We start from the raw sequence: 27,344 nt of genomic DNA, 5'->3' as shown, positions 1-27,344 counted from the left end.
CTTACCTCTTTTACACAGTTCATTGCAGTGTCAAAATTACTTCTGTTTTACAAATAGTTTTTTCTTGAAATTATGAACAAAGGTTTCTCAATTTTCTTTTCTAGTTATTTCCTATTTTTAAATTGGATTGCTTGCTCTTTGAAACTGAAGAAAGTGTTCTGATATCACCTTATAAGAATTATTTTCCAAATCAGTTTGAAATGTTCAAATATCAAACTCCAAAGCAGTCTATTTTTCAGGCAGTAGCACTTAAGCCTTGTTAAAGATGGTCAGTTTTTAATGCTAGTGTGCATTTTTTTCATAAATTTTATTTGCTTCATAAATTCCCTCATGCTTAGTGTGAGTGTTTAACTGTGATATATTCTTCTAGTATTTTCATGTACGCTACATGTTTATGAATCTAAAACAGTCTGTTTTCTATCTAATGTGATCTTTCTATAGCGATAGTGGCTGAATTTTACGGAAATTATTTACAAGATTTCCTCGGTCTCAGAAAGTATTGCTTTGTAAAATGCAGTGGTGTTTTAATTAGTAGTAAGTGATTTCAAAAAAATTATCTCAACATTGATGAGATAATTAGATGCATGTTTGGCAAAATTGTTTACCGGGTCTCTCTTACATCCCTCATCCGATCTGTTTGTCCCATTTTAGATATGTATAGATTGTTGTTTGAGATTTGTCAATCTTAATTAAAGTGAAGGAAATCTAACAAAAAGAATATCATGGCAAATAAAGGACCGCACATCTTATTGTTGGCCAAGTTGACTGTTACTAGAACATGGAGGTTACTGGCAGAGCTCCAATTATTATTCAGCCTCAGTAGTCGATAAGATTCTGCAATCTATGATCGTGCTCCCGCAGTAGTGTTAGATAAGGTATTTCAAGTCTTCGAACTTCTGATGATGAAGGAAGGGTAATGTAATTTGAAATCATGAAACCATGACTTGGTTATAGACTTTTCCATATTGCTCCTCTGGGACTTCCACTTGTTAGAAAACACATAGGAAGACTGCCAGGAAGCAGAATATTCAGCTGACAAGACAACACCCTTAAATCACCATTGGATGCAGCTGCAACATATACAACCAGCTGTCCATTGACAGGAAGTCTAGATTGAATTCAACAGGCTGGGCCATTTTATTCCATCGTTCATTAGCACATGGGAGAGCCCACATGACTTGCTTTTGCCCATAGATTAAATATGATATTTGGTCCTCACAACTGATTAACAGGAAAACAGTTGGAGATGTTTCTCGACTCTCCTTATAGCAACCCTGCCCCAACTAAAGCCACAGCTGAGATTCATCTCTGAGGTTTACCATATCAATCACCCGAGTAAAATATTTTTTATTGAAAGATTTAAGATTCCTTAGTTCCACAACTCAAAATTGTACAGGCCTTTTGGCCCAATTCATCCACGCCGACCAAATTCACAATCTGAGCTGGTCCCATTTGCCTGTATTTGGCCCATGTAGTTGTACTCACCCCTACAGCCTGTTTATTTATTTAGCGAATGCAAAGTCCTTTAGCCAAGCAGTTGCCTCTTGATCTGCTGTATGAAGGGTGACAAGTCCTCCTTTGAGTCTTTGTTGAGGGCATGCTTCAATGATGTGTTGCATTGTTTGCTGCTCTCCACAAGCACACCGTGGGGTTGGACTGTGGTAGCTTGTTTCATATACCCACTGTGTAAAAATCTGAGTAACCTACAGATCTCTTTTAAATCTATCCTCTTCTTAAAACTAAGCCCTCACATTTTAGACTCACCTACTCAGGGAAAAAGATTATGACCATTCAGTTTATCTCTACTCCTCATGATTTTATATACCTTTATAACATTGACCCTTAGTCTCCTTTGCATCAGGAAATAAAGTTCCAACCTATCCAGTCTCTCCTTATAACTCGTGTACTGACCCAATAACATCCTTGAGAATCCCTTCTACACCCTTTCAAGCTTAATGACATCCTTTTGCTAAGCAAACCAAACTCTACACACTATGCCAAGCAGGCCATGCTGTCCAAAGGAAAGAAAATGATAAAAGGGGGTTGGCAGGCAAAAATTGAACAATTCTAATTCAAGCAGAAACAAAGAGCAAATTATATATAGTTGGAGAATTTGTATATCGAGTTCTGCGGGTTGCACTGTGATGAGGTGGGGTTCCGGGAGTTTGCATTGGACCTCATGTACTAGTTCAAGAGGTCACAGGCAAGCAGAACAGAGTGGGATTGTCACTTAAAATGGCTGGTAATCAGATGCTTGGGGTCACATCTGCAAACTGAGTGTCGGTGTTCTGCAAAGTGATTTCCCAAGCTGCATTTAGTTTCACAAGAGACTGCAAATGCTGCGATCTGGAGTAACAAACAATCTGCTGGAGGAACTCGGCGGCTCCAGCAACATCAGTGGGAAGGAAGGAATGGTCAATGTTTCTGGTCAAACCACTAAACCATGATTTATACTGTAGTTTTGCTGGTATCAAATTCACAAAATTTACATAACTTGTTCTTTCTCTTTGCTTGTATTAAAAATTAATTTTTGCCTGCCACTCTCCTTTTATCCTTTCTCCTCCATTTGTATATTCTGGCCATGCAGTGGACCAGACTACCACATTGCACAGACTCTATTCCATGAGGAGTATGTTACACAGGCAAAGGAGCAGATATGTTTTTTAACAGTTACATTGCCCTATGAAAATATTTCCTTTTGTTTTACAATTGCCCTCACCACCTTCTCTGCTCCCTAATTTGTTTATATTTCTCCGTCTGATGAAAGATCTCAGACATGATCTGCTGAGTTTTTCCAGCATTTTCAATTTTAATTTTCTGTAGTTTCCAATGCTAGTTTTATGTCCCACTTAAGTCTCAACCACCCAGTCTTTGGCTGTCCCCCATCTAAATTCATCTTTATCATCTGTGCATTTTGACTCCACAAGTTTGATATGGTTGTAAGTTCCACAGTCCAACCACTTTCTGGATAAGGAAACCTCTCCCAAATTCCTTCAAGATTTATTAGTAAAAACAATTTAATCGCTATTGGAATTATTTCTACACCATTAATCCCTTTTATAATTGTAAAAACACTTTTAAATGTCTTAAACTAGCTATCTTTATTGAAAAAGGACCCATTTTGGCCTGTGAGGTCTTTTACGGTTACAAACTTTTGTTAATGTTTTAGTTTCATTTATTTGATTGCTGTATGTGGATATTACTGGAAATGCCAGAAACAAAGAAGCAGTTAAGAGTCAACTGTATATATAGGCCAGACGACAGATAACCAGACGGGTGTGAATGACAATCTGGTTGTTTCATGGTTATTGCTCATTTTTATATCTATACCAAATGCCACTGTTTTCACTTTTTGAACAGTTTGTACTAGTGAATCTGAAATACCCACAAGCTGAGTTCCACTATCTGTTCACACTGTGGTTTCAATACATTTATGTGGATCAATTTCCATCATCCCTATAGTCTGTCAAATATTTATTTCAGAAAATGTTACGAATGCTGAGAAATATTTGAAAACTCAAGTGGTGTTCTCCTCATATAGTATTGGGAAATTTCACAGGTTTTGAGGTTAGTCAAGAAGGATTCCAAGTCTTTCAACCCAGAGATAATGACTAACAGGTTAAAGCTGTCCAAGTCCAATAAATATATTGTATTGGAAGTGTGAATAGGCATCAGAAACATGCAGGCTAGAAGACCAGAAAGAGGAATTAATGGGTTGTGTTGTGGGGTGGTGCTCACTGAGTTCAAGGTCAGTAATTCAAAAGTTGTGAAGGAGAAGAGGAAGATCTGTAGTAATGTAAGAGAGCAGCCAGGAAACAAGAGGGTCCGTATTAATTTAATTGAGATGTGAAAGGCCTTGGAGGTGCTTGAGGTGCTTGGAGCAGCAAGAAGGAATCAAATGTTAAAGGGTAAGTTTAAAATAAAACTGCACACAATGCTGCAAGCTACAGAAGTAAAAGTAGCATCTTTTGTTTTTAGCTTTTAGCTTTTGTTTTAAGATGCCCTGTCATCTTAGGAATTAGCCCAGTGAATGTCGCCTGGACTGGTTTCTTAAACAGGGGACCAAAACTGGACGTGGTACTCCAGGTACAGCCTCACCGACACCCTGTGCAATTGTTGCAATACTTCTCTATTTCCGGGCATGGGAGTTTTAAAATAAAGACCAAGGTGCCACTTGTCCTTTTAATTACTTTCTGTGCTTGCCTGCTGAATGTTTGTATTTCATTCCCCTTGTACACCACCCATTTGCAGTCTCTCGACCCTTAACTGATATCTACCTTTTGATTCCTCCCACTGAAGTGCATCATGTTATTAGTGCTTGTGAAAATTAGATTGAGATCACAGAATGGCATTCAATACACATGAACAAGCAATTTATTTTACAATTAGCAGTAAAAGATTGCGTGGGTGGATAGTTTTGAGGGAGAATTGAATATTGAATAGCATTACATCAATGGGATCTTCATTTTAATACAGATGTGAAATTTGGTCTGAATTTTCTCTGACTCCGACTAGCTGCTGTGAAGAGCCCAAACTGAAATGAGTTTTGTAAATTTCAAACACCTATTGTTAAAAACTCAACCATTTGTAATTTTTCAATTATTCAGTCCGACCCCATTCTCCTGCCTTCTCCCCAAAACCCCTGACACCCGTACTAATCAAGAATCTATCAATCGCCTCCTCAAAAATATCCCATTGATGGTCTCCACGGCCTTCTGTGGCAATGAATTCCACATTGGTCATAAACCAAGTAGGAAAGAACTCAAGTGGATGGTTAGAAGGGCCAAAAGGGGCCTTGAAATGTCTTTGGGAGTCAGATTAAAGAAAATCCCAAGGCCTTTAAATGTACATTAAAAACAAGATGGGTACCATGGAAAAGGTCGGACCATCAAGGATAAAGGAGGGAAGAGTAGAAACAAAGAACTGCAGATGATGGTTTGCTATAAAAAAAATAGACAAGTGCTAGAATAACTCAATGGATCAGGCAGCATTCTTGGACTTCCTGCACTGTACAATTTTGACTCGAGAAGCAATTGCTCCTCATCTGTCTGAAATGGGCAACTCCTTATGGTGAACTAATGTCCTCTAGTTCCAGTACCCCCACTAAGTGAAGGAAAGATTCAGCATCCGCCCTGTAAATGTCCATTAGGATTTTGTGTAAGATCATCATGTATTCTTCTGAACTCCAGTGAGTATGTAGCTATAGTCTGTTCAGTCTTTGTTTGTGTTGATCGGGGAGAGACAGTATTCAGCCCCAGTGGTTATAAAGTAAGTATGATAGATTTCAAAGTTAGTTTTGTGTGTTATTTGTGGACTTTGAAGATATTGGTGTTTCCCTGAGTATGCTATTTTTATCCTTTTGGGTGCTGGAGGTCAGCTGTTTGGTAATGTTTGTCGAAGAAGCCTTGGGGATTGCTACCAATTTTTTAGTAAGATCATGCCCACTGCGATCATAGGGTACCAGCAGTGGAGGGATGAAATAGTAGCTGGAGCAGAAAATATAAGCTTCCAGATTTTAAAATTAGTCTTATTTACTTTGTTTTTTTTAGATTTTGTTTTTCAAAGTAGTCGGTACTCTTTGATTTAAAAATATTTATTTTCATTAGTTCAACACCAGAGCTTAAAGCTTTGGATATCTTCTTCATTGGACTATTTTGTCATTGCGTTCTGAAGTAAATCACAATCTGTCATGGATCTAAGGTTTCATTTGATGCTTAGTACCAAGCAGTTTATTGTGTGAAGTGTTAATTTAATTCTGTTAACACAAGTATTTGAGTGGGATAGGATAAAATCATTTTTTTTGCCCGCATTGCAGTAATGGCAGTATTTATAAATGTAATTTTAATTCCTTATTTTCCTAAAATAGACTGATTCATTGCAAAATACTTGTGAAGCAGGTTTGTAATGTATGCATGGAGACTGTTTTGTCATTTTTTTCAAGCGGGCCAATCTTAATGGAGCCGAAATATTTAAAGTATAAAATATAAATAAGAAACACTTTCATTTCTTTAATATATTACAGCTTTAATTTTGCTATATATTATTTTCAAACTGATCATTTTAATTGTACATTCTTCCTAAGTTGTATTTGAACACCCATCCCCCCCCGGCATTCACCTCACACTTGTGCAGATTAAATGCCATCTCTCATTTTGTTGACCATAACTACAGTGAATTTATTCAGTATGTTGTTGAGGCACCTTTGGCAGCGATTACAGACTCGAGTCTTCTTTGGTATGACGCTACAAGCTTGGCACACCTGTATTTGGGTAATTTCTCCCAATCTTCTCTGCAGCTCCTCGCAAGCTCTGTCAGGTTGGATAGGAAGCGTCGATACACATGTAGAGACACCGTCGTGAATAACGGTTTCTTTATTCAGGAATAATAGGTTAGATATACATGCACGTTTAGTCCTTTAACACAAAAGTCATTGTTACTGCTGCAAGGCTGTTGCCTCGTTGGCTCGAGCTGAGCTCCTGCTGAGGTGGCAGGACACTTGGGCGAAGAGAGAGGAAGAGCAAGAGAGAGGGAAGGTTGCCCGGGGTTAGTTATATACTAGGGCACATCATTATACCCCGTGACACTTCCTTCCTGCCATTGCCCAGTCACGTGACCCTGCCCCCGACTGCCGAGGCCTAACCACCGGGTGCCACCACACACAGCTATTTTCAGGTCCCTCCAGACATGTTCGATCGGGTTCAAATCTGCGATCTGGCTGGGTGAACTCAAGACTTGTCCTCACAGACTTGTCGCGAAGCCACTCCTGCGTTGTCTTGGCTGTGTGCTTAGGGTCGTTGACCTGTTGGAAGGTGAACCACTTTGGTCTGAGGTCCAGAACGCTCATCAAGCATCTCTCTGTACTTTGCTCCGTTCATCTTTCCTTCGACCCTGACTAGTTTCCCAGTTCCTGTCGCCGAAAAACATCCCCACAGCATGATGCTGCCACCACCATGCTTCACCGTAGGTATGGTATTGGCCAGGTGTCCCTGGTTTCCTCCAGACGTGACGCTTGGCATTCAGTCCAAAGGGTTCAATATTGGTTTCATCAGACCAGAGAATCTTGTTTCTCATGGTTTTTGGCAAACACCAAGCAGGCTGTCGTGTGCCTTTTACTGAGGAGTGGCTTCTGTCTGGCCACTCCACTATAAAGGCCTGATTGGTGGGTTTGTTGTCCTTCTGGAATGTTCTCCCATCTCCACAGAGGAACTCTGGAGCTCTGTCACCTCCCTGACCAAGGCCCTTCTCTCCCGATTGCTCAGTTTGGCCGGGCGGCCAGCTCTATGAAGAGTCCTGGTGGTTCCAAAGTTCTTCCATTTAAGAATGACGGAGGCCACTGTGCTCTTCGGGACCTGCGCAGATGGCCACCGGTAGCACTCCACAGCACGCTGCTGGTCCACCTCCCGTGAACGGTATACGACCACCGACCCCATTAACCGCGGAGTAATTGAGGGTTGGAAAACATGGCGTCGGATGTGGGCAACTACAGCGTGGTCGCACAGCTAGACAGGCAAACGCCAGCATACCAGACAGCATTGTTTCTCCATACAATTGGCCCATCAGGACTGGAGATTTACAACAGTTTTGTGTTCGCCAACGACGAGGAAAACCAAGAACTGGCTGAGATCATTCGCTCGTTCGAGAGCTACGCCATTGGCGAGAAGAATGAGATGTATGAGCGATACCTCTTCAACAAGACAGAGCAAGAAGCAGGTGAGAACTTTGAATCGTTCCTTGCTAGCCTCACTAGCGAAGACCTGTAATTTCTGCCAGTGTATGACGAACAGCTTGCTCCGTGACAAGATTGTGTTGGGCGTTAGCGACTCGCAGATGAGGAGATGTTTGCTGCAGGAAAGAAAGCTCACTCTCAACGGATGTATCGACATCTGCAAGAGTGCTGAGACTGCTGAGTCACATCTCCAAGCTTTCACCGGAAGTAGCAGGTCTGCTGCTGTAGTCCACAAAATCAGACAGCAGAGCGGCAAGAGAGGCACGGCTGTGCAATACCCACACAAGCAAAGCAAGTGGGCTAAGCCTAAGAAAAGCCAAGGCAAGCACAATCAAGAAGCGAAAGCGTGCATGTATTGTGGCAAGGAGCATGCAATGGACAAGCAGCAATGTCCAGCCTACGGACAGACGTGTAGGGACATGTGGCAGTCGCAACCACGTTGCCAAAGTGCAGAAAGAAGGAAGTGCACAAAGTGGACTACCAAGCCGGAAGTGACACGAGCACGGAGTACATTGATAGTATCACGCTCAGAATTAACATGGTGCAGCCTAGAGATGATGTCTACGCATCGATGCTTGTCATTGGGAAGCAGGTCGACTTCCAAGCGGAGCAAGCGTGAACATCTTGCCATGCAGATATTTACACGGCATAGACCACACACTAGCCCCAAGCTCATGATGTGGAATAAGACCACGATGGATGCGGAAGGAGTTTGCCAGGTTAAGCTGCTCAACCTGACCCTCCCCCCCAGAACCGGAGGCACCAAAACGGACCGGACGCCGAACGAGGCAGCCTGACCGCGTATACACGTCCACCCGAACAGAGTCCTTGACCCGCCTGGAAGAACACACAGGAACCTGCGATGGCGGGCGCCCACGACGAGGAGGCTGGGCCACTCGAACCGGCTCGCTCAGGTCCAAATGGGCCGGCTTAAGGTGCGCAACGGACACAGTCTCTTGCTGGACCCCATGTCCAGTACAAATGTCACTGTCCCGTGCCTCAGCACCCAAAAGGGACCTTCACAGGGCCGTTACAACAGCGACCGGTGGGTGTTGCGGGTCAGAAAGACAAAAGGGCAGAGCCAGCGTCGGCGACACATGGAAAAGGGCCATGCCGTGCCGAGAAGTCGGGATGGGAGACAGGGCGCCGACCTTCTCCCGCAATCGCAGCAGCAGCTCCTTGAGGCCTGCGTACTTCCCCACCGCCGAGGGATTATCCAGGTACGGCACAACCCGACTGGCCATTTCCTGGTCGATAGCGCTAACTACGTAATTGTACCGGGTCTCGGCGACCATTATGCCGTGGAACTGTGACTCAACCTGACGGAACCATACCCCCGGCTGTGAGGTCTAAAAGGTAGGTAGCTTCAGGGCGACTGCGTTGAGTTTAGCCTGGTAGGCGGGAGCAGCGGGTTGAGCGAGGTGCATTTTTCTCAGAAATGTTTCCAGGGTTACAATCCTGGTCGTCGGGGTCACCAGTGTAGTGGGGACTCACAGCAGTCCTCCAAGAATTAGTCGAACACAAAGTTGTGAGAACGAAATGTATTTTATTACTACTACCATGCTGCTCCCTACTCCAACAACGTGCACAGGCGTTACCCGACCTTAAACACCCAGGGCCTGATCCCGTGACACTATGCCTCCCACTCCGAGATGCTCAACAGCTCCCTCCTGAGCCGAGGGTTCGCTATGCCCGTGGCTAGCCACCAGGTGCCGCCACACTGAAGTCCATATAGACGCATCCGCTACTCTATCCGCCTTATCGGTCATCTTCGTCACTACTTCAAAAAAACTGTCAATTTGATAAGACATGATCTTCCCCAGCCCCAGCCAATGCCATGCAGAGTTTTTCCTCGTAAACTAAACTTTTTCCAAATACAAGTATATCCTATACGATTGGATAAATTATCCCTGTTTACTAGTATTTATTTTTAGAATACCTAAAAAAACTATGTTACAAATCAATTCTGTACATTTATGTGTCATATAGTCAAAGTATTAGTATTCTTCGTGGAAAGGCTCAAATACTTGTAAAACATCTGCGGTATTCAAATTAATAAATTAGTAGACATGTATCAGTACTAGAGTATGTATAATTATACATTAAAATAACATAAGTGGAATAGAATAATTTACATTCAGTTTTATGATAAATCTTCTACCCACATGTGTATGCTTAATTTGCAGGCACCAGTTTATCAGCACTGGAGAATTTAGTGTACAATGTACTGTAACTTTCAGTCTATCAATCTTAGTGCTTTTTCACTTGCCTGGGAATGAAATAGCAGCTATTGGGAGGGATGGGGAAATTTGTAATGTGGCATTCTTTATTGTGTAATTATTTTGGCAGCATGTGCTATGTAACTATGTTAGTAGCCAATGTGTTAGATGAAGGGAAGGGGCCAGGGAAAGCGGGGGAACGCTGTCTGAAATCACATCCGCGATGAAGAGGAAGGTAAAAGACGGCTGCACAGTGTATGCTAAGTCCTTTAGAGAGCGCGGAGGTGGGGGGGGGGGAGGGGTGGGGGAGGGAGAAGGGGGGGTGGAGAAGGAGTGGAGACACTTTTAAGATGTCAGATGACGTTTGATAGAGTTTAGCGGGCGTTTAACCTACCGGTCGGTTTTCCTTGGTCCTGAAAACTCCAATGAGCCAATTAAAATGCCCGGTCGGCGAAGGAGATTGCCTACGGCTGCCCTCGACTGCCTGTAATTACATAGCGACCCCACTCCACTGCACTACGAGTTAAATAGAACCATGCCGACCAATTTTTACTCATGAAAAATTTTCAACATGCGAGTATGCGGGAACTTCCCTCGAGCATGAAGGAGAGTTCCAGTGACCTCATAGGATCTCCTAGGACCACGTGTCCACCATGCTGCGAGTTTGAGTCGAGGGCAAACTCTTCTAAACTCACAGATTAGGTTGCCGCAGTGGGACAGCCCCTTAAGTCTTCCAATGTTTGGCTTTGACTCATTTCCTTCCTCATTTAATAAACTTAAACTATTATTTTTTTAAACACATCATCTTGTGTTTTTATGTTTTAAAATGTTATGCTAATACCCGTGACTTCTCCCAAAAAGAGCTCATTTTCTTGTTGGGTTATTTTAATTATGACTTTAACTGAACTATATATTCCATTGCTATAAAGTGAGTGTCCTTTTACCATTGTTGAACACCAAGTTCTGCCATTTGAAGGTTAGGTAGGTCAGCTCTTTATTGTAATGATTTGATTACTGAGACCACTATAGTGAACCATCTGTAGATGGCATTTAGCTGCTACAGTATGTATTTCAAGTGAATCACAGGAGAACGGCAGATGGTGTGGAATGCAATCTATTTGTCTTTGTTCCCCAAAGTATGAGCTTTTATTGCTTTGCAATAACAATTAACTGTTAATATTCTAAAACTGATTTTTAGCAGGGGGTGAAAGAGTGGAGAGGACTTGTATAGTTGATGGTTCTAAATATCATTTGAGAAAGAATTGAAGACAGCTCTCAAAGTGGGCATCAAATAGTGTGCCAGAGTGAACAGCATACAAACAGGTCCTTCGGCCCACCACGTCTGTGCTGACCATGATGATAGTCTAACTAATCACATTTACCTGCATGTGGTCTGTATCCTTTGATTCCTTGCCTATTTGTGTGAATGTCAAAATGCCTTTTAAGCATCACTATTAGATTTAATTCCTCTACTTCCCCTGGCAGTAATTTCCAGGCACCAACCATTTGTTAGACTTTAGATATACAGCACAGAAATGGGCCCCTCTGCCCACTGAATCAGCACTGACCAGCGATACACTAACAATACCCTACACACATGGGACTATTTACATTTTTTTTACCAAAGCCAATCAACCTACAAACCTGTATGTCAGGGCCCTTCTGACTGTTTGTTGGGCGGTGGGGAGAAGAAAGCTGGAAGAGTGGAAGGGCAGGACAAAGCCTGGCAAGAATGAATTTGCCAGCAGCGGTACAATAAAAAAAAACACACAATACACAATAAAAATTTAACACAAACATCCACCACAGCATTCATCACTGTGGTGGAAGGCACAAAATTTGGCCAGTCCTCCTCCATTTTCCCCCGTGGTCGGGACCACAATCCTCCGCAGTCGCCGCTGCGGGCGTCCAGATGTTCAGACAAGGTAAGTCCTGAATCGTTGCCTCCCCACCGGAGACCGCGGCTTCAAGTTGGTGTAGGCCGGCGGTCGAAGATTTAAAGTTCCCGCCGCGCCACAGCAAGAAGCACCGCAGACTGCATGGCCGGCAGTCGGAGCGCCTCTCCAGGGATCCCCGACGAGGGACCCCGCTCAGGAAGGTAAATCCCCCGACGCGCCCGCGGTAGAAGTTGGCTGCGGGCCGGCGGTCGGAGCTCTTCTCCTCCTGGGTCCCCAACGAGGGATCCCAGGCTCCAGACGCAGCGCCAACTGGAGCTCCGCAGACCGGCTTCAGGCTGCCGCGGGCCAACGAATGGAGCGCTCCCCTCTGGCGACCCCCTGCGAGGGCTCGCCCGCTCCGCGCCGAAAGCGTCCTCGCTGCGCCCGCTGCTGAAGCCCCAGGCATGTCTCCGGGAAAGGCCGCACCGATCCTCGATGTTCGGCCACGGGATCAGGCGACCGAAACGGTTTCCCCCTTACCCCCCCCACACCACCCCCCCAGATAAGACACACAGAGAGACATTAAAAACACACAAAAGTAGAAAAACTAACACGCTGCTGGGAGGGCTGCCGGCTCGCACCACCCTCTGTAGTAGTAGTAGGTAGTAAGAATCTCTTCCCCCCCCCCCCCCCCCCCCCCACCCTCTTCCACCGACATTCATTTCATTAGCTTCATATCCATTATAAAAAGTTGTGTGAACCAATTGAGTAGGAAATAGAAAACTGGAGTATATATATATATATATACGATTAATGGATTAAAGCATATAGCGATGGAATTGTATGAGCATTAGATCACATTGAAAAATCTGAAGGAATGTGTAGGAAGGAACTGCAGATGCTGGTTTAAATCGAAGATAGACACAAAATGCTAGAGTAACTCAGCGGGACAGGCAGCATCTCTGGAGAGAATGGGTGACGTTTCGGAAGAAGGGTCTCAACCGGAAACATTACCTATTCCTTCTCTCTAGAAATGCTGCCTATCCCGCTGAGTTACTCCAGCATTTTGTGTCTCAAAGAAAAGATGTATAACACAGCAAAGAGTAGCCGGAAGCCAGAGGATTGGGAAACTTTCATAGGACAACAGAAGGAAACAAAACGGGCAATACGGGCTGAAAAGATGAAGTACGAAGGGAAGCTGGCCAGGAATATAAAGAAGGACAGTAAAAGCTTCTTTAGATATGTTAAGGGAAAAGAGTAGCAAAGTAAATGTGGGCCCCTTGAAGGCAGACACGAGTGAAATTATTATGGGCAACAAGGAAATGGCAGAAGAGTTGAATAGGTACTTCGGATCTGTCTTCACTAAGGAAGACACAAACAATCTCCCAGATGTACTGGAGGACAGAGGATCTAAGGGGGTAGAGGAACTAAAATAAATTTTCATTAGGCGAGAAATAGTATTGGGTAGGCGAATGGGACTGAAGGATGATAAATCCCTTGGACCTGATGGTCTGCATCCCAGGGTCCTCAGGGAGGTGGCTCTAGAAATAGGTGACGCATTGGTGATCATTTTCCAATGTTCAATAGATTCAGGATCAGTTCCTGTGGATTGGAGGATAGCTAATGTTATCCCACTTTTCAAGAAAGGAGCGAGAGAGATAATGGGGAATTACAGACCAGTTAGCCTGACTTCGGTGGTGGGAAAGATGTTGGCATCAATTATTAAAGTGGTAATAATGGGGCATTTGGATAGCAGTAAAAGGATTAGTCAAAATGGATTTATGAAAGGGAAATCATGCTTGACTAATCTTCTGCAATTTTTTGAGGATGTGACAAGTAAAATGGATGTAAAATTGAAAGCATCTGGAGTGAGAGATTTGTTAACATTATTGTATTTTTACTGTTAATTCGCGCAAGTTAATTTTAGCGATTTCTGCACTTGATTCAAGTTTGGATTTCTGAGGATGTGCAGAATGCTGTCTTCAGATTACTTCTGGCAACATTTCACTTTGAGCATTCAAATTAGTTGGAGTATAAGAGTCTTGCCAAAAAATGTATTATTTATTAAAAATTACATTATATTTTATGTTATTGCACATTATGTAAATATTCTAAATTAAGTAAGCAAATTGAAATAAGGCTAAACGTTATTATTATTTATTCTGAATTTGCAACACCAAATCCCCAGCAAGCTAACATTTCTAATGCAGAGTTGCTGTGTTTGTTCAGCTTGGTAATAATAAAGCATTATTTAATGGGTTGTTTTTGAAATAGCGGTGATTAATATGTGATAGGAAAATAAGCCATGCAAATTTTTCCTTTAAACACAAATTAAATTGATGAAATTCTCAGTGCAAAATAAATTTTAAAAATTGCTTTGGAAATAAAACGCATTGATACAAGACTCTCATGCTGGCTCCCATATTGGTTTCTGCAATGATCTGAGGTTTTATGTTGAAAACTATGTGAATTAACAGACATTAAATTTAAGGCTACAGTTACATCATTTCTGAGGGAAATCTATTCCGAATATTATTTAGAAGTATTTAAATAGTATTTAGAAGTAGTTGTTTGAGCCGCACGATTGGCAGCCCCGCCAACAGAGAACTGTTTTTCGTCTTTTTTTATTTTTAGTGTGTATTAAAAGTTTGTGTAAATGTTCTCCGGTTTGTTTTATGTGGAGGGAGGGGAAGGGGGTCGAGGGAAACTTTTTTTCAGATACTTACCTTGCCGGAGAAGCGATTAATTTTCGGGTCGCATCTCCGGTCACTCTGCGTCCTACCATCGATGGAGCTGGAGGCCTCCTCGGACTGACTTTGAGCCCTACCGCTGGGTGTGGACTTAACATTGGAGCTGATCCCTTGCATGGGATCGCTCCAACCACGTCCTGCGGACTTACCATCAAGAGCTCGCAGTCTCGGGAAGCTCCAACGACGCAGAGGCTCGACCAGCCGCAACCCGGGGTCCGATCGCCGCCGCTGGGGAGCTGACATCCCCGCCCCCATGCAGGAGCTGATCGCCCCGAGGCGGAGTGAGTCAAGATCGTCCCGTCAGCAGAGGGCTCGAGACCGCGGGACAGCATAGAAGGGAAGAGATGAAACTTTTTTTGCCTTCTATCACAGTGAGGAATATGGAGTCGTCACTGTGGTGGATGTTTATGTTAAAATGTATTTTGTGTGTTCTGTTGCTTTTTATTTGTATGACTGACTTGGCAAATGAATTTCCTCGTATGTTGCAAAACATACTTGACTAATAAAATATTATTGTGATTGACTGTGAAGGTATTGCGCAGCCAAACAACCTGCTATTTGGGCTTGAGTGAACACTTGCACACTAAACCCAAAGGAGCAAATTCAGAATGGATTAGCAAATTCAGAATTAGGGAAGAACATTGGAGCTGGGGAGAAATTAAGAAATCGTTATTTTCGTGATTTGTTTCACAAGAGTCATTGACCATTTTGGTTTCCAGCCATTGATTATTATTTTTATTTTTAACTTTAGATCAGTGCACAGTGACACGGACATACCTCTTCCTTCACAAGTTCTGGTTCTTCAATGTCGTTTACTACTTTGGAAACTGGGCATTTATTGCAGTAAGTATTGTTAGAATTTGCCTGCTTGTTAGTTCTTACATTTGAATTGATCTTTCCAAAACTTACAGTGAATCTGAGGCCAGCAGAAAATATTGTGGATAAATGGAAAAAGCAGGAATGTCAGGCTTCATAGCTTTATGGTATGGGTGATTTTTTTTTACAGACACAGAACAGAACAATACATAGACGATAGGTGCAGGATCATCCACAATCAGTACCCTGTTCCTGCCTTCTCTCCATACCCTTTGATTCCTCTAGCACTAAGAGCTCTATCTAACTCTTTTGAATGCATGCAGTGAATTGGCCTCCACTGTCTTCTGAGGCAGAGAATTCCACAAATTCACAACTGTGTGAAAAAGCTTTTCCTCATATCAATTCTAAAATGGCCTACCGCTTATTCTTAAACTGTGCCTCCTGGTTCTGGACTCCCCCAACATCGGGCACATGTTTCCTGCATCTAGCCTGTCCAATCCCTTAATAATTTTATATATTTCAATAAGACCCCTCTCATCCTTCTAAACTCCAGTGAATGAAAGCTGAGTCGCTGCATCATATGACAGTCCCGCCATCCCGGGAATTAATCTCGTGAACCTACGCTTCACTCCCTCAATATAAAGAATGTCCTTCCTCAAATTAGAAGACCAAAACTGCACACAACACTCTAGGTGTGGTCTCACCAGGGTCTTGTACGACTGCAGAAGGACCTCTGCTCCGAAACTCAACTCCTATCGTTATGAAGGCCAACATGCCATTAGCTTTCTTCACTGCCTGTTGTACCTGTGTGCCTACCTTCAGTGACTGATGTATTAGGACATAAGGTCTTGTTGTACTTCCCCTTTTCCTAACCTGACACCATTCAGATAATAATCTGCCTTCCCGTCCTTGCCTCCAAAGTGGATAACCTCACATTTATCTACATTATACTGCACCTGCCATGCATCTGCCTACTTACCCAACCTGTCCAAGTCACTCTGCATCCTCATAGCATCCTCTTCACAATTCCCACTGCCGCCCAGCTTTGTGTCATCTGCAAATTTGTTAATGTTACTTTTAATTCCTACACCTAAATCATTAATGTATATTGTAAATAGTTGCAGTCCCAGACCGAGCCTTGCAGCACCCCAATAGTCACTCCCTGCCATTCTGAAAGGGACCCGTTAATCCCTACTCTTTGTTTCCTGTCTGCCAACCAATTTTCCATCCATGTCAATACCCTACCCCCAATACCATGTGCTCTAATTTTGCCCACTAATCTCTTGTGTGGGACCTTATCAAAGGCTTACTGAAAGTCAAGGTACACTACATCCACTGGCTCTCCCTTGTCCATTTTACTTGTACAGCACAGAAATGGGCCCTTTGGCTCGTAATTCCCGAACTGAACATGATACAAGGTTAAACTAACCACCTCTGCCTACACGTGATCACTATTCCTCCATTACCCGCATATCCATGTGCCTATCTAAAAGCCTCTTAAACATAATCGTATCTGCCTCCACCACCATTTCTGTGCAAATAAACCTGTCTGCACATCTCCCTTAAAATTTGCCCCTCTCTCCTTAAAACTACGGCCTCTAGTTTTTGACATTTCCACCCTGGAAAATGGTTCTGACTGTCTCCCCTTCCTCAACCTCTGGCATTCCAGAGAAAACAATCCAAGCTTGTCCAACCACTCCTTATAGCTAAAGCCCCCTAATCTAGGCAGCATTCTGGAAAAACATCTTCTGCATCCTTTCCAAAACTTCCACAGCTTTCCTGTAATGGGTTGACCAGAACTGCATGTAATATTCTGAATGTGGTCTAAACAAAGCCTTATAGAGCTGTATCATGACTTCCTGACTTGGACAGGTTGGGTAAGGAAGTCATCATGCTCAATGCTCTGACCAATGAAGGCAAGCATGCCATATACCTTTACCTCTCTATCTACTTGTGTTGCCACTCTCAGGGAGCGATGGACCCAGACTCCCTCTGCACATCAATGCTGTTAAGAGTGTTGCCATTAACGGTATAATTTACCCGTGCATTCGACCTACCAAAGTACAACACCTCACACTGACTCGGATTAAACTCCACCTGCCATTTCTCCACCCATTTCTGCAGGTGATCTGTATCCCGCTGCATACTTTGATAGCCTTCCTCACTGTCTGCAGTTCCAGCAACCTTGGTGTCGAATGCAAACTTACTCACCAACCTATCTACATTTATGTCAAAGTCATTGTTATATATATCACAAGCAGCAGAGGTCCCACCACAGATACCTGCAGAGCTCCACAGGTCACAGACTCTCCAGCCAGAATACCCTTCCACAACAACCCTATGAGTAAGCCAGTTCTGAATCCATATGACTAAAGGGCCTGTTGTTGTGACTAAAGGGCCTGTCCCACTTGGGCACCATTTGCGCGTCATTTACGCAACAGCCTAAAAATAGGTTGGCGCGTCGTGATGCGCACGTGACGCGTGGTGTCACATGCAGTGACGTGCGGTAATGCGCGGTGCTTCCCTGTCGCCCCAGGATTTTTGAATGTTCAAAATCCTGGTGCGACATTTGGGTGTCTCATCATGTCGAGTGCCCTGTCACACGCTGACGTATGCTGTCCTGTGTGTAACGCCCAGTTAGGCTTAGGGTTAGGTTTGGGGTTAGGGACCACAGATGGGCTGTAAAATATTCTTCCTGCAATGCATGGATCTGAGTGGAGGGGGGGTAGTGGAAAAGGGGGAGAAGAGTGGAGCGGGGAGAAGGGAAGAAGGGTGGGAGAGGGGAGGGGAGAAGGGTAGGGGGGAGTGGAAAAGGAGGGATGGGGGCGGGAGGGGCGAGTTCACTGAATCCATCCCTGGTGATCGGATCTGGAAGCAGACCAATACATCTATAAATAAAACTGAACGACTCAGACATCTTTTCATTTGCACAATTGATTTTATTGTATTAATTTTAATATATTAATGTTTAAAATCCATGCATTTAAGGAAGAATATTTTACAGCCTCAACCCTAACCGGGCGTCACCCACATGACAGCATACGTCAGCGTGTATGTCGTGCAACTTGACGGTTTTACGAGCGTCAGTCACTGACGCTCGCAGTCGCCCAAATGTCGCCCAAGTGGGACAGGCCCTTAAGTCACCTTAAATCCCGTGCACCTTAACCTTCTGGTTTAGCTTACAACCCTACATCACAAATGCCATGTAGACAACCTTCAATCTCACTTTCATTTGTGTTTTCCTTAAAGTGTAGATGTTCTTCTGCAGATATTCCATGAATCCAATGTAACTCCAGAAACAATGATGTTGGAACGGCACCAGAAAATGAATATCTAGCTCTCCAATAATTTGTTTTGCCACCTTGAGATTTCTTGACAGAAGTAATAAGGGATTTAAATTAAATTAAATCACCATATTGTAGGCATTCATAAAGAACAAAAGATTCCAATTTATTTGTGTCAGATGACAAGGGTCATTTACTGTTTTATTGACGATTGCTGTCCACAGCACCAACAATTTTTGCATTAGCTGTAGACCAAGAGCAGTGTTGAGATAAAAGTCCCCAATCAATGTTGAATCTCATCATCAAGCATTTGGCAAGACTCCCAAAATGACATGTGCAGAACTATTTATGTTAATAATGTGGATAGATAAACAAAAATACTTTTGATATTCAAAGGAATAAAATGTCATTTAAAATTTTTAAACGGTGGATTACAAATCATCTTTGCCGTTTTAAGCCACTCCTTATATCCTTTAATTTTGCCTTCTTGTGAAAGTGGTGAGTCAAGTGGACAGGATTGTGAAGACGACAGTTGGCCAGGACACTCCATATTATAGCTATATTTGTCTTTTTATATACTTTGATAAAAACATGCCAACTGTTAAAAGTTGGATAGAAAAAATGCTGTTTAAAGCTGACATGAATTACCACAATAAGGGCACCAAGTTTCTGAGGCTGCACCAGATTACTGGCTTTCACACCCTACTCAAATGGAATATAATGCAAGAGAATTAACCTATATATTTTTATGCACTTTAAGCCACACTCAAGTTAGCCAAGTTTTAAATGGCATCTGACTAATTACCACCTACTCAGATAACCAGTCATAATTGACTGCTAAATCGACTTTATCTGCCTCTTGCAGATAGCTAGTTTATTGTTGACTAAAATTCTGAAAAATGTTGAGAATTGTAATTATAAATTTAATTTTAAATACAGAAGTAATCTAAATTACAGAATTAAATAACTCACGGAAAACTTCCCATTCTGTTCCAGATGTGCTCTGGAATTATCTGACTAAATCTTTCCACTTTCTCTCTCCCCTTCTTAAAACCCATCTCTGACTAGTCCTTGAATAATTTTTTCAGATTTTTTTTTTTTTTCCCAGAGGTTTTTTTAAATTCATATAGTTCGGGGATGCAGCGCGGAAACAAGCTCTTTGGCCCACCACATCCGTGCTGACCAGTGATCCCTGTATATTAGCACTATCCTACACACTAGTGATAATTTACAATTTTTTACCGAAGCCAAATAAATCTACAAACCTGTATGTCTTTGGAATGTGGGAGAAAACCAGAGCACCTGGCGAAAACCCACGAGGTTACGCGGAGAATGTACAAATTCCATACAGACAGCACATGCAGTCAGGATCGAACCCGGTTCTCTGGCGCTGTAAGGCAGCAACTCTACCGATGGGCCACGGTGCCACCCCTATGTTGTGGGAAGTCTGATTTGGAGCATAGAGCTGTACTCTGACAATGCTTACCTTGCCTGGGAGCACTTGATGGTAACATTGCTATCCCTGTACACTAAGCAGATCAGTGGATGACGCAGTCAACCTAGGCCTGCACTTCATCCTCCAGTACCTAGACCGCCAGGGGACCTATGCAAGGATTCTGTTTGTGGATTTTAGCTCTGCATTCAACACCATTGTGCCAGAGCTACTCTTCCAGCTGACTGCCTGAACCCCTCTGTCAGGGGATCATCAACTTCCTGACAGGAAGCAGCATGTGAGGTTTGGAAAGTAGATCTCTGACTCTCAGCCTAGGACCATCGCAAGGCTGCGTACTCTCCCCTCCTTTACTCTCTCTCTACACCAACAACTGCACCACCACAGACTCCGCTGCCAAGCTTCTCAAGTTTGCGGACGACACAATCCTGATTGGACTGATCCAGGATGGGGAGGAATCTGCCGACAGACAGGAAGTGACGCAGCTGGCTTCCTGGTGCCATATAACAACCTGAAGCTCAATGCTCTTAAGACAGTGGAATTGATTGTAGACGTTGGGAGAGCTCACCCTCCCCTCCCCTCACTCACCATCAACAACACCACAGTCACATCTGTGGAGTCATTTAAGTACCTTGGAACCATCATCTCCAAGGACCTTAAATGGGAGGCCACCGTCGAATCCAGTCAAAACGGCCCAATAGAGGATGTACTTCCTGCGGCAGCTGAGAAGACACAACCTGCCACAGACAATGATGGTCCAGTTTTACACTACCATCATAGTCTTTCCTCACCTTTTCCATCATGATCTGGTTCGGCTCAGCCACCAAGCGTGACATCCGGAGGCTGCACATTGTTCGAAATGTCGAGAAGGTTGTTGGCTGCTACCTCACCCCCATTGACGAACTATACACTGCAAGGGCCAGGAAGCGACCGGGCAAGATCATCTCGGACCCCTCTCACCCTGGCCCCAAACTCTTTGAAGTACTTCCCTCTGGAGACGACTCCGGACTATCAAAGCCGCCACAGCCAGATATAAAAACAGCTTTTTTTCTACAGGCATTAGCTCTACTCAACAGCCAAAAGTCTGTAGCCTCTTTTTGCTCTGATATTTTATTTTCATATGTTTAAATTATAATGTTTTATTTTTAATTGTATATCGTGTGTTTATCATTTAGAAGTGAAGCACCAAGGCAAATCCCTTGTATGTATATATACTTGGCTAATACAATTTATTCAATTCCATTTATTCAATCTCTGTAGCATATAGAGCAATGTTACTCTGACACTTCTTGGTTTAAATGTCACCTTTTAAAATTCACAATTAATGGTTGACATTAATAGGATTGTTTTCTGTCTGCAGGTTTTCTTAATTGGGCTAATTATCTCTTGCTGCAAAGGAAAGCGATCAGTCATTGAAGGGGAGATAGATGATGATGACTCAGACTTCAGTGATGATGATTTAATGGAGAGACATCATGCTTAATTCCACAATGCTTACCTTCTGGCTCTTGTGTGAAAAAAAATCTCTATATTGCAGTGTTTCAAACAGTGTGGAAAATGTATTGCATTTGTTTCTCTTTTGAGTGAAAACTTTGAAGAAGGGGTGCAGGTGATGGATGTGTGGGGTGTATATTTAAAAAAAATCCATGCAATGTTAAGTATTACATTCAAATCTTAAGCAGGCAACCTTTTTCAAATGCATTGGAAGGGGCTGCTAACTTTTTAAATAGCTGCAAATTAAGCAAAATAATTTGATGATCACTGCATGTAATCTCTGTAATTACATCTATTAAATGTTTTTTGCCTCTTACCATTGGGTTGCAGATTCATTTTAATTTTGTGGATTCATACAACACTAAATACTGCAATGTATGCTTTGGTTAACAGTTTTCATTGTGAATTTAACTTAAGTAATCACTGACTGTCAGGTCCAATTGAGCAATTTTAAAAAAAAAGGTGTGACATAGAAGTTAATTTTATAATAAAACTATTATTGAAACATGCAAGAGATTCATTTTTGATTTTGGTTTTCTCTGGCAACCCAGTGTTACATGCACTTAATATCCCATGTGCAGTGGCTCAAGTCGTGAGTGTCTGGACTGTGGTGAGAATCATTGCTGCATGGAAGTCGCACTCCACTTCAGAAGTGAAGCATGTCAGTATGGCTCTGATTCATTCATCCCATTTTCATTGCAACAACAAGTGACATTAAAGTGAAGGCAAGAAGTTGAACTGTGGTCACAAAGATGATTTGCACCTCTGCTCACTGGATTAAAATAAATAGAACAGTTAACATCGTTCTAAAAAGCAAAATTTCATTACACAATTTCTTGTTTTTTATAAATATTACACTATGCACTTTTTTATTCCTGTATTGTCATGTGAGTGAGTTGGTCACACCGCAGGTAAATGGTAAGAGGACAGAAAGGGAACGGGTGGCCAATAGCCAGCATAGCAATAGGCAGGTAGTGCAGGAGTCCCCTGCGGTCATCTCCCTCCTAAACAGGTATACCATTTTGGATACTGTTGGGGGAGATGGCTCATCAGGGGAAGGCAGCAGCAGCCAAGTTCATGGCACCATGGGTGGTTCTGCGGCACAGGAAGGGAGAAAAAAGAGTGGAAGGGCAATAGTAATAGGGGATTCAATTGTAAGGGGAATAGATAGGCGTTTCTCAAACGAGACTCCAGGATGCTATGTTGCCTCCCTGGTGCAAGGGTCAGGGATGTCACTGAACGGCTGCAGAACATTCTGGAGGGGGAGGGTGAACAGCCAGTAGTCGTGCATATTGGCACCAACGATATAGGTAAAAAAAGGGATGAGGTCCTACAAGGTGAATTTAGGGAGCTAGGAGATAAACTTAAAAGTAGGACCTCAAAGGTAATAATCTCTGGATTACTACCAGTGCCACGGGCTAGTCAGAGTAGAAATAGGAGGATATTGCAGATGAATACGCGGCTTGAAAAATGGTGCAAGGGGGAGGGATTCAAATTTCTAGGGCATTGGAACCAGTTCTGGGGGAGGTTGGACCAGTACAAACAGGACGGTCTGCACCTGAGCTGGAATGGAACCAATGTCCTTGGGGGAGTGTTCGCTAGTGCTGTCGGGGAGGATTTAAACTAATGTGGCAGAGGGATGGGTGCAAGAGCAGAGAGGCAGAGGGGTGTAAAATGAGGGTAGAAGCAATAGGTAGCAAGGTGAAAAGTAAAAGTGGCAGGCAGACAAATCCAGGGCAAAAATCAAAAAGGGCCACTTTTCAACATAATTGTATAAGGGGTAAGAGTGTTGTAAAAACAAGCCTGAAGGCTTTGTATCTTAATGCAAGGAGCATTCGTAATAAGGTGGATGAGTTGAATGTGCAGATAGTTATTAATAAATATGATATAGTTGGGATCACGGAGACATGGCTCCAGGGTAACCAAGGCTGGGAGCTGAACATCCAGGGATATTCAATATTCAGGAGGGATAGACAGAAAGGAAAAGGAAGCGGGGTAGCGTTGCTGGTTAGAGAGGAGATTAACGCAATAGAAAGGAAGGACATTAGCTTGGAGGATGTGGAATCGATATGGGTAGAGCTGCGAAACACTAAGGGGCAGAAAACGCTAGTGGGAGTTGTGTACCGGCCACCTAACAGTAGTAATAGAGTTGGGGATGGCATCAAACAGGAAATTACAAATGCGTGCAACAAAGGTAAAACAATTATAATGGGTGACTTCAATCTACATATAGATTGGGTGAATCAAATTGGCAGGGGTGCTGAGGAAGAGGATTTCTTGGAATGTATGCAGGATAGTTTTCTAAACCAACATGTAGAGGAACCAACGAGAGAGCAGGCTATTCTAGACTGGGTACTGAGTAATGAGGAAGGGTTAGTTAGCAGTCTTGTTGTGCGTGGCCCCTTGGGCAAGAGTGACCATAATATGGTTGAGTTCTTCATTAGTGGAGAATGACATTGTTAATTCAGAAACAAGGGTCCTGAACTTAAAGAAAGGTGACTTTGAGGGTATGAGATGTGAATTGGCCAAGATAGACTGGCAAATGATTCTTAAAGGGTTGACGGTGGATATACAATGGAAGGCATTTAAAAACTGCATGGATGAACTACAACAATTGTTCATCCCAGTTTGGCAAAAGAATAAATCAGGGAAGGTAGTGCATCCATGGATAACAAGGGAAATCAGGGATAGTATCAAAACAAAAGATGAAGCGTAAAAATTAGCCAGAACAAGCAGCCTACCAGAGGACTGGGAGAAATTCAGAGTCCAGCAGAGGAGGACAAAAGGCTTAATTAGGAAATGGAAAATAGATTATGAAAGAAAACTGGCAAGGAACATAAAAACTGACTGCAAATGTTTTTATAGATATGTGAAGAGGAAAAGATTAGTTAAAACAAATGTAGGCCCCTTGCAGTTAGAAACAGGCAAATTGATCATGGGGAACAAGGACATGGCAGACCAATTGAATAACTACTTTGGTTCTGTCTTCACTAAGGAAGACATAAATAATCTGCCGGAAATAGCAAGGGACCGGGGGTTAAATGAGATGGAGGAACTGAGTGAAATCCAGGTTAGCTGGGAAGTGGTGTTTGGTAAATTGAATGGATTAAAGGCCGATAAATCCCCAGGGCCAGATAAGTTGCATCCCAGAGTACTTAAGGAAGTAGCCGCAGAAATAGTGGATGCATTAGTGATAATTTTTCAAAACTCTTTAGATTCTGGAGTAGTTCCTGAGGACTGGAGGGTAGCTAATGTAACCCCACTTTTTAAAAAGGGAGGGAGAGAGAAAACGGGGAATTACAGACCAGTTAGTCTAACATCGGTGGTGGGGAAAATTCTGGAGTCAGTTATTAAAGATGGGATAGCAGCACATTTGGAAAGTGGTGAATTCATTGGACAAAGTCAGCATGGATTTATGAAAGGTAAATCATGTCTGACGAATCTTATAGAATTTTTTGAGGATGTAACTAGTAGAGTGGATAAGGGAGAATCAGTGGATGTGTTATATCTGGACTTTCAGAAGGCTTTCGACAAGGTCCCACATAAGAGATTAGTATACAAACTTAAAGCACACGGTATTGGGGGTTCAGTATTGATGTGGATAGAGAACTGGCTGCCAGACAGGAAGCAAAGAGTAAGAGTGGGGTACTGCAAGGCTCAGTGCTGGGACCCCAGCTATTTACAATATATATTAATGATCTGGATGAGGGAATTGAATACAACATCTCCAAGTTTGCGGATGACACGAAGCTGGGGGGCAGTGTTAGCTGTGAGGAGGATGCTAGGAGGCTGCAAGGTGACTTGGATAGGTTGGGTGAGTGGGCAAATGCATGGCAGATGCAGTATAATGTGGATAACTGTGAGGTTATCCACTTTGGTGGCAAAAACAGGAAAGTAGACTATTATCTGAATGGCGGCCGATTAGGAAAAGGGGAGATGCAACGAGACCTGGGTGTCATGGTACACCAGTCATTGAAAGTAGGAATACAGGTGCAGCAGGCAGTGAAGAAAGCAAATGGTATGTTAGCATTCATAGCAAAAGGATTTGAGTGTAAGAGCAGGGAGGTTCTACTGCAGTTGTACAGGGTCTTGGTGAGACCTCACCTGGAGTATTGCGTACAGTTTTGGTCTCCTAATCTGAGGAAAGACATTCTTGCCATAGAGGGAGTACAGAGAAGGTTCACCAGACTGATTCCTGGGATGGCAGGACTTTCATATGAAGAAAGACTGGATACACTTGGCTTGTACATGCTAGAATATAGAAGATTGAGGGGGGAACTTACAGAAACTTCCAAAATTCTTAAGGGGTTGGACAGGCTAGATGCAGGAAGATTATTCCCGATGTTGGGAATTAGGGGCCACAGTTTAAGGATAAGAGGGAAGTATTTTAGGACCGAGATGATAAAATTATTTTTTACACAGAGTGGTGAATCTGTGGAATTCTCTGCCACAGAAGGTAGTTGAGGCCAGTTCATTGGCTATATTTAAGAGGGAGTTAGATGTGGCCCTTGTGGATAAAGGGATCAGGGGGTATGGAGAGAAGGCAGGGATGGGACACTGAGTTGGATGATCAGCCATGATCATATCGAATGGCGGTGCAGGATCGAAGGGCCGAATGGCCTCCTCCTGCACCTATTTTCTATGTTTCTATGTGTAGCAAAAAAACAAAATACTGTAAGAACTTAGTGGGTCAAACAGCATCTTGGGAGGAGAGCTTAGTTTAGAGATACAACGTGGAAACAGGGCCTTCGGCCCATGGAGTCTGGGCTGACCAACGATCCCCGTACACTAGCACTATCCTACATACGAGGGACAATTTACATTCTTTACTGAAGCCAATTAACCTACAAACCTGTGCATTTTTGGAGTGTGGGAGGAAACTAGAGCACCCAGTGAAAACCCACGCAGTCACAGGGAGAACGTACAAATTGTAAGACAGCATCCATAGCAGGCACGTGCCGTGAGTGATTACTCAAGGTAGGCAGCAAAGATTATAGAGGTTCATCTATAATCTTTGGTAGGCAGTCAGTCGGCTTTAAAAAAAACAAAAAAACGCGCATGCGCAGATTGTTCTCTCCGTAAAAATAAAAAATAAAAATAAAGACAGTAACAATTCAATTTGCCCAAGGCTTCCAAGTCTCCTTTATTCTGAATTACTGAATGGGGGTGAAGGGTAATGGCAGGTGGAGAGATGGTGGGAAAACTGGGAGTACAGGGAAAAGTTGAATCAGTTGTCATCTAATTGAATGACAACACTTGTTCAAGGGACCAATTGGGGGGAGAGTTCCTTTCACAGTGTGTGGAGAGTCTGTGCCAGGGGTAAAGTTGCGGGGAGGGCAGGAGCGTTGAGAAGTTGGGGATCGGGGATAATGCCAGTAACTCACTCACCACTGCCGCAGCGCTCCGGGCGCCACTGCATTGTAGCCGGGGATAGAAGCAGCTCGGGTAGCTGCGAGCGGCCGCAGGGAGTCGACAGCAGAACTAGCCGCCACTTCAGCGCCTTCTGCCGGCCCCCGCTCACCTCTGGCAGTGCTCTCCGTCTGAACACCTCTCACCTGCCGCTCACCGACCTGGCTCATGTCAGCCGCTGCCCGCAAATCCTTAAATTCCCACAGCCGAGTAAACTCAATCGAGCTGTCGGAATTTAAGGGTTTGTGGGAAGCTGACATGAGCCACTCGCAGCCACCCGAGCTACTTCTCCCCCCCGGCCACCATGCGGTGGCGTTGC

General features: G+C 43.3%; 1 protein-coding gene across 4 annotated transcripts in view; it reads left to right on the top strand.

The window, feature by feature from the left end:
* The window catches only part of lmbrd1 (LMBR1 domain containing 1), a 182,635-nt gene extending 160,511 nt beyond the window's left edge, over nucleotides 1-22,124 (top strand). For 3 of the 4 annotated variants that reach the window (XM_033021890.1, XM_033021891.1, XM_033021893.1), the window contains 2 exons: nucleotides 15,324-15,415; nucleotides 21,483-22,124. In XM_033021890.1, coding sequence (XP_032877781.1) covers nucleotides 15,324-15,415; nucleotides 21,483-21,605 — 215 coding nt within the window. In that variant the 3' untranslated portion in view covers nucleotides 21,606-22,124. The remainder of the gene's footprint in view (nucleotides 1-15,323; nucleotides 15,416-21,482) is intronic. The other variant, XM_033021892.1, reaches the window with a different exon arrangement.
* Nucleotides 22,125-27,344: the final 5,220 nt, after the last annotated feature.

The sequence above is a fragment of the Amblyraja radiata genome, chromosome 5, assembly GCF_010909765.2.
Source record: "Amblyraja radiata isolate CabotCenter1 chromosome 5, sAmbRad1.1.pri, whole genome shotgun sequence".
In the NCBI taxonomy this organism is placed as follows: Eukaryota; Metazoa; Chordata; class Chondrichthyes; order Rajiformes; family Rajidae; genus Amblyraja; species Amblyraja radiata.
Note: the sequence above shows the minus strand (reverse complement) of the source record. Positions and strands in the feature narration are given on the sequence as shown.